General features: G+C 65.8%; 1 protein-coding gene across 2 annotated transcripts; it reads right to left on the reverse strand.

The window, feature by feature from the left end:
* Window positions 1-381: 381 nt before the first annotated feature.
* On the reverse strand, window positions 382-7037 carry TNNT2 (troponin T2, cardiac type). Of its 2 annotated transcripts, XM_088845178.1 has the most exons (12): window positions 7017-7037; window positions 6253-6318; window positions 5882-5914; window positions 5066-5099; window positions 3969-4029; window positions 3655-3771; window positions 3184-3261; window positions 2724-2834; window positions 1715-1824; window positions 1287-1377; window positions 813-853; window positions 382-622 (listed from the first exon to the last, which is right to left on the reverse strand). In XM_088845178.1, the coding sequence occupies exons 5-12, from the start codon at window positions 4020-4022 to the stop codon at window positions 577-579; spliced, it is 648 nt and encodes a 215-aa protein (XP_088701304.1). In that variant the 5' UTR covers window positions 4023-4029; window positions 5066-5099; window positions 5882-5914; window positions 6253-6318; window positions 7017-7037; the 3' UTR covers window positions 382-576. The 2 variants fall into 2 exon arrangements, with proteins under 2 accessions (XP_088701304.1, XP_088701305.1); XM_088845179.1 differs by lacking the exon at window positions 7017-7037 and having other exon boundaries at window positions 5882-5911.
* Window positions 7038-7403: the final 366 nt, after the last annotated feature.

Consider the following 7403-nt stretch of genomic DNA (forward strand, 5'->3'; position numbering starts at 1 on the left):
AAAGGGGGGCTGCGGGCAGCCTTCAGGAAAGTCCCTGACAATCCCCGTGTGAGACTTCAAGTCACTTCAGCCCTGAATCCAGCATAGCACTGCCATTTAATGCTGCGCCCACAGGTCACGGAGCTGCGAACTCCAGCGGACCAGACTGAACAGACAAACCTCTGGCTGAGCCAGAAACAGAACCAGTCACCAACGGACACAGCTCCGTGGACTGCCAGCATGCCCGGGTGTGCAGTGGTGACCCTGACACAGACATGGAGGCAGAAGCCCCGCCCCGGGGGCTCAGCTCAGAAACCACTGTCTCCACGGGAGCTCTGCACAGCCCCCGGGGGCCGGGTGCCCTGCGGGCCGCCTCCCCCTGAAGAGAACAGACAGGAGTGCTGGGGGGGGCGCGGTGCTTTTATTATGACTGGGGGTGGGGAGTGAGCGCGAGTGCAGCTTCCAGCCAGGCCAGTGGCTCCGGGTCTGCAGCGGAGGTGGAGGTGGGTGGCTGTGCAGGGTGGGACAGTGCGGAGCAGGAGAAGGTGTGCCAGGAGCCGCCGGTAAGGAGCAGGTCCTGGAGAAGGAGGCGCCGTTCTACTTCCAGCGCCCGGTGACCTTGGCCTTCCCTCTAGTCTTGGAGCTGCAGGAAGCAGGGTCCAGTCAGGGGGGACGGGGGAGGGAGGGAGCCTCCAGGGGTTATGGGGGTGCTGAGGGCCCACGGGGCAGGGGCACACTGAGCTGCCTGCAGAGGCTCAGCCCGAAGCAGCCTCGCGGGGGTGGGGCAGGGGCCTGACCACAGGAGGCGGGAGGGGCTGGAGTCAGCCACTCACACTTTCTGGTTGTCGTTGATCCTGTTTCGCAGAACATTGATCTGAAAGAAACGACGACGGGAAGAGTAGCCGAGGCGCTGGGGCCCATGTAGCCTGGGGAGGTAGGGGGCCCAGAGGCCCCCAGGACCAGGCAGGGCCAGGGGGATAAGCCATTCTCCTGCCTGGCATCTGCACGGTGGGGACCCCACTGCCTCTCCCAGGACCCACACTGGGGCCCCAGGTGAGTGTGGGGGGAGTGAAGGGAGTGGCCGGATCGCTGGTGAGCCTCCGACTCCACAGGAGGCCTGGCCGTGCGATTGGTCCTCCCATTGGACTCAATGGCGCTGAGCTGCTGCCTCAGGCCAGAAGTGGGGGCCTCAGGGCTGGATCCCCAGGAAGTGTCTGCTCAGCCCCAGTGACCCTCAAGCTCCAGGAGCAGCAGCCCCGGCAAGGGTGGGGAGCACCACCAGACGGGGACAGAGGCTGCCGGCTCACCTCGTATTTCTGCTGCTTGAACTTCTCCTGCAGGTCGAACTTCTCCGCCTCCAGGTCGTAGATGCTCTGCCACAGCTCCTTGGCCTTCTCCCTGCACAGGCCGGCAGGAGGGGTGGGCGGTAAGAAGGTCCCCACCTGCCTGCATCTGGATCCTGACCCCCGGCCCTGCCCTACTTTGGCCCCAGGCCCCGCACCCTGGCTCAGCCTGGGCAGTGCCCAGCACTGCAGGCAGACACCAGCACTGCCAGGACAAAGCCTCGGGACATGGAGCTGGGGCGGGAAGGAGAGGGAGCTGGGCGCCACCTGCCAAGAAGCCCCAGGCCAGCCCACCGCCCCCCCCCCCCGCCAAAGACCCCGTGGGAAAGTGGGGCGGCAGCGCTGGTGACGCTGGGATGCCCTCCGGAGGTGCAGCCCCGCAGGTGGCCCACCTCAGCTGGTCTTCGTTTAGGTGGTCGATGGCCAGCACCTTCCTCCGCTCCGCCAGAATCTTTTTCTTCTTCTCCCGCTCTGTCTGTCTCTTCCCACTTTTACGCTCCGTCTGGAGAGAGTAAGAAGCGAGGGGAGGCTAGAGAAGCCCTGCCTTCCCCGCAACCTCAGGCCCAGCAGGGAGACAGGCCTGCCTGCAGCACAGCCTCACCTCCCTGCTGCACACCCAGGCCAGCAACGCCCAGCCTCCCCGGAGATACTGCATCCCCCCACTTCCAGCCCGGCACCTTGCCCTCCCCAGGCTCCCCAAAGGAGAGGAGAAGGACCTAAGGACCGAACCTACCTGGGCCTGCACAGCGGGACAGCGGGAGAAGAGCCCCAGAGAAAGACATGAGAGGCGACAGAGGGAGGGGTGGGGACAGAGCAGAGACACGGAGGAGAGGAGTCAGCTGGACCCGCGTGCGGGCGGGGGCAGGGCCAACTGCCAGCAGGTCCCTGCTTGAAGGTCACCAGGAGGCAGGGCCCGGGAGCTGGCCGGGTCCACGGCACAGAGTTCAGCTCCCCCTTCCCCTCCGTCCAGGAATTGGTGGGGGTGCACCACACTAGGCCCTGGGATGGACCCTAGGAGGAAACCAGCCCACATCCAGGCAGCACTCAGCTGCTTTCCAGGGTAGCTTGTCTGACCATCTCAGAGCAGGCAGACGGCACTATTAATGCCATCCTACAAATGGAGAGACAGGCTGCGGGAGGCCACACCGGGCAGACCTGAGATGGGGCTCCGGGCCTGCGGGCTGCACCAGCTGAGGGGCGCCAGGGCTGGGAAGAGTGCTTGTGCTCTGGACTCAGCCCAGAGCCCCCAGCCCGGCAGCTCCTCCCAGGGAAAGCCAGCCGGGGAGAGCCAGCTCGGGGTCTGGGTGTGAGAACGCGGTCTCCCAGCGGTGGCTGGGCATTTCTGTCCCGGGACCCCCGCAACAGCACGTGTGCCGCAGCAGAGGAGCCGGAGGCCCCCACCTTCTGGATGTAGCCTCCGAAGTGCATCATGTTGGACAGGGCCTTCTTCTTGCGCGCCTCGTCCTCCGCCTTCCTGCGGCTCTCCTCTTCCTCTCGGCGGGCGCGCTCCTCCTGGTTCCCGCGGGGAGACAGTGGGTTATGCTGAGGCCAGACGCCCTGAGTCTGGGCCAGCACTGAGGGCGCTCCCCGCACACGCCTGGCGCTGGAGGTGCCCGGCGGTGGAGAGGTGCTCAACAGATGGGCTCCGATTCCCGAGGGTCCGCTCCCCTCCAGGACAGGAGGCCCTGCGGTGGGGGCCCTCCCCGCAGCAGCGTCGGAGGGGGCTGCGGGGCTCAGCTCCCGGGGGCGCGCTGCGGCGGGATGGGGCGTCTCCTTAGACACTCCGGGCATCTGTCTCCTCCGCTGTCAGAGCCGGGACCGCGACCCTGGGCCCCGCGGACGGAGGCAGGCTGCCACTCACCGCCAGGCGCGTCTGCCGCTCCTTCTCGCGCTCCGTGCGGATGCGCTGCTGCTCCGCGCGCTCGGCCCGCCGCTTCTCCTGCGGGTGGGGGGGACCGCAAGGCTGCGGTCACTCGGGACGGACCTCAGCCTCCGGAGAGGGCCCGGAGGCCTTCGCCGCGGCCCCTGAGTGCCCGCCGCCCCCGCCCCCGCCCCCGCCGGTGTGGACGCCACCCTGTGCTGGGAGGTGGAGGCCAGGCCCCGTGGAGCAGGGACGGGGCGGGGCGGAGGGGCTGAGGATGGAGCCGAGAGGACCCGGGCTCAGGGAGGCTCACGACGCCTCCATCGCTGGGGCGGGGCGGGGCGCAGGGAGCGGGAGGCGGGCGGGGATGCGGGCTCCGCTCCGCCCGGGGTGGGGGAGGGAAGACAGCGCGGGGCGGGCCGGAGGCTCCTGCTGGACCGGCTCCCGGCCGCCCGGAGGGCTGACACGCACAATCCTGTCTTTGAGAGAGACCAGCTCTTCCTCCTCCTTCTTGCGGTTCTCGAAATGCGCCTCGATCAGCGTCTGCAGCTCGTTGAGGTCCTTCTCCATGCGCTTCCGGTGGATGTCCTGTGGTGGGGGGCGGCACTCAGAGGCCACCCGCCCGCAGGGCAGGAGGGGGGCCTTGGGGTCGTGGGAGCGACTGGGGCAGAGCCCAGGGTGCGGTGGGACACGGTGCCCCTGCCCCCGTGTCCTCCCCCAAGCGTGGCGGTGGGGCCTGAGGTCTTCAGTGGGGTGGGGGCTGCCCTCCTTGAGCCCGCACTCACATCGAAGTCCACCCTCTCTCCATCAGGGATCTTGGGCGGCACCAAGTTGGGCATGAAGGGCCTGGTGGGCAGAAAGGGGGGTGAGCACCGAGCCCTCCCTGCACAGAGGGGCTGCAGTACAGGGTGGGCAGGTCTCTCTCCTCCCTGAAGAAAGGCCGAGACGCAGCCACCCACACGGTGGAGTCCCCATGCCCCCTCAGGACTGCGGCGCCTACACTGTCCTCCTGTACCCTCACAGTTACCTGGAGCGGAAACGACTCATCTCATTCAGGAAGACGGAGGCTCAGAGACATAAGGCTGTGCTCAAAACCATGCAGCCAGGAAGTAGAGGGGCTTGGCTCTGCACCCTGGCTGACCCACACTCCTGGCCGACCCCAGGAGCCCGGGAGGCAGTGGTCAGCCTCACAAGCCTCACCCCCTCGCTGTGGGTCTTCAGGCTGGGATACTGAGCCCTGCTTTCCTGTCTGCCCTCAGGTGTGGGGATCTGAACCAAGACACCGCAGTGTTTGCTCCAATGAGGGGATGGGAAGGGCCTTGGATGGCCAGGTTGGGCTGCTTTTGGAGCGTCTCTTCGACTTTGTGCTGAGGCACCATCAGATCCCAGGGTTGGCATTTCCAAAGCCCCGGCCCCCTCTGCACCCAGAGCCTCCACGTGTGTCCTGTGTGGCACCAGGTTGCCTTGTGTGGCCCTTCGTGACCCCCTGAAGCCACATGCCTAGACTGACACTCTTTCACTGCTTGGTTTCTCGAAATTTTTTTCCCCCAGGTCCTCCTCCAGCCACCAAGGACAGTGTCCCAGCTTTCCTGAGGGGTCGGACAGGGTGTCTGCCCAGGTCCATGGCTACTCTATCCTTTCCCTCTAGATGGACATAGCAGGCAAGGCACTGGTGATGGAGTGTGGGTGGTTTTCAGCCGCCCCATACCCCTACCCCCACACACCCAGCAGAGACTCTTATGCAGTACACAACCTATACAGCTGTACATGGCTGCCTGTATCTGCCGCACCCCAGCCTGTGCCCACTGTGCCACGTTCCCTCCAGTCCTGTCCCGAGGGTTCTCTTTCATGGGCTCTCTGCTCCCAGGGCTTCACCACTCACCTGGGCTTGGGCTTGGACTCCTCCACCGGGCCATCTGGAGAGGAGGAAAGCATGTGAACTTGGGGTCGGGAGGCCTGGATCTGGCCCCACTGTGCCCCTGATAAGCTGGCACCCATGAGCCTCCATTTGCTGGTCACCAGTGATTCCCTCCCATCCCAGGGTTGTAGGAGCACCAGAGCATTAAGCTGCAGGGCTGCAAACCCCAGGCTCCACTCAGGGCTGATGCTCAGGGGTCTCGGGGATGCAAGCGCACACAGCGCCCTCACTCAGCAGTGCCTGCCACACAGGGAGGAGGGGTCGGGGACATGGTCCTGGGGTCCTGGCCCCAGAATCCCCACCTAAGTCTCTGCCTCTGCAGTCACCCCCCAGACCTGAGGTGGCTCAGGGCCAGGAAGCTGATGGGTGTGACTCCAAGCCCCACCGGCTGTCCCCCTCAGGAGGTGTGACTCGGGCCACCTGGGCCCCTGTGAAGGCTGTAGGTCAACCATGCCCACAGCAGTGACCAACCCCATGGACCATCCGTGCCTGGGATCTCAGTCCCAGACACCCCACCCTCCCGTGGTTCACCCAGGCTGCAGAAACCTCATGGACAGACATGATGTGACCACTGCCCTGACCCAACCTGGCCCCCTCCCCCGGGCACCCCCAAGGCACTGTCTCTGGAAGGAGGAGCCCAACCTGCAGACACACACGGTTCTATGTCCGCCCCCCCCAGGGTCTCCCCATCCTCCCCAGAGTCTCCCCGTCCCCCCAGGGTCTCCCCCACATCTTCAGGAGGGGCTTCCCCGCCGTGTCCTGATGGCCAGCAGGCCTTACCTTCAGCCTCTCTACCTTCTTCTTCTCCATCTTCTGAACAGAACATGAGAAAGGAGTCATGGTCCCGGTTCCAGGCTCAAGGCCCTGCCAGCAGCCCCCTATCCCCCCACACATCTTCAGCCAAGGGGGCCCTGCAGGGCTCCAGGTCCAGGATCCACCTGTGCACACCTGCCTGGGGCCCAGGACCGCCTGGCCGAAGGAAGCAGGTGCAGCGTGTACTGACAAGGCTGAGCCCGGCCAGGACGGGGGGCTGCCCAGGCTGCAGAGCACGGTCCAGGGGGCCTTCCCGCTGCCACAGGAGCCATGCTGGGGCCCTTGCCGCTCCAAGCTCAGGCGGGCCCCCTTCCCCCTCACTCCAGGAGGGGCCTCACCTGCAGCGCTGGGCTGCCCAGCCTCAGCCTCGCCTCCAGCCTCCTCTTCCACCGCCTCCTCGTGCTCTGGAGAGGCGAACCAGACAGTGAGCAGGCCTGGTACAGGGACGTGTGGGGCCCAGTGACATCCAAGGTCCCAGTGAATGTGGGGGGACCTGTGTGGCTGACAGCGGCAGCTGTGTTCTTGGTTTAAACCAGAAGCCACAAACTGGAGCCCAAGGGCCCACAGACCGTTTCTAGAGTGTTCCTGGAGCGGCGGCTTCAGCAGGACCAAGGGCCACAAAGCCTGGAACGCTCCTTGTCCGCTTCTTCAGGGGAAGTCTGCGCAGGTTCCTCTCGTTTGAAACTTGCTCTCTGGGGCTGGAGCCCCCTCGGCACCCGGAGGCGCTGCCATGGTGGGGCCGCCTCTGGGCCCCATGTCTGACTCAGCCTCCCTCCCCAGCTCATTCTCTGATGTCACGGCACAGGGTCAGGGTCCTGTCCTAGACCCAGGCCCTGGAGCCCCTTCCTCAGTGTCTGGGACGAGAAAGGACCCGTGGGGGTGAGCACATGAGACGGCCGGGGTGGGTTGTGGAGGGTTTCTGTTTTCATCACTTGGCAGGGTGTGGCCCCCAGCCTGTCAGGCGGTGGAGCAGACAGGCAGCATGGCCCCGTCAGGACTGCCCGCAGGAAGCTGGGGCTGGTGGGGGTGCTTTGCTCAGCTGGGAGCAGGCACTGGGGACAGGCAAGATTCTTCCCGGGTGAACCCCACCCCACCCCCGTACCTTCTGCAGCTGCTGCTGCTCCGTGGAGGAGGCGTGATCGTAAAAGAGGAGAGAAGAGATAGTCAGTCTCCAGCCAGGCTGCCCTTCCGCCCGGTGAGAGTCGGGGCGTGCTTACCTTCCTGCTCCCTGTGGCGTGAGGGGAGACGCTGTCAGGAACACAGCACACACGTGTACACATGGGCACACACACCCGACGACCTTTTCCCGGAGACATATGTATACCCCCATGCTGGGTCCTGGAGTCCGCCCGACACCACCCACAGCCCAGCCTGGCCCGACTCTGTTCAGCTGCCTCCCCGCCAGGAAACCTGGCGAGTGCTGGTCCTTGGGCTCTGCATGCCCTGCTCCCAGTCCACCCGGCCCAAGTCCTCGGGCACAAGCCCTCCA

The sequence above is a fragment of the Moschus berezovskii genome, chromosome 17 (genome assembly GCF_049115385.1).
Source record: "Moschus berezovskii isolate FMDL1 chromosome 17, NW_MosBer_1.0, whole genome shotgun sequence".
Lineage (NCBI taxonomy): Eukaryota > Metazoa > Chordata > Mammalia > Artiodactyla > Moschidae > Moschus > Moschus berezovskii.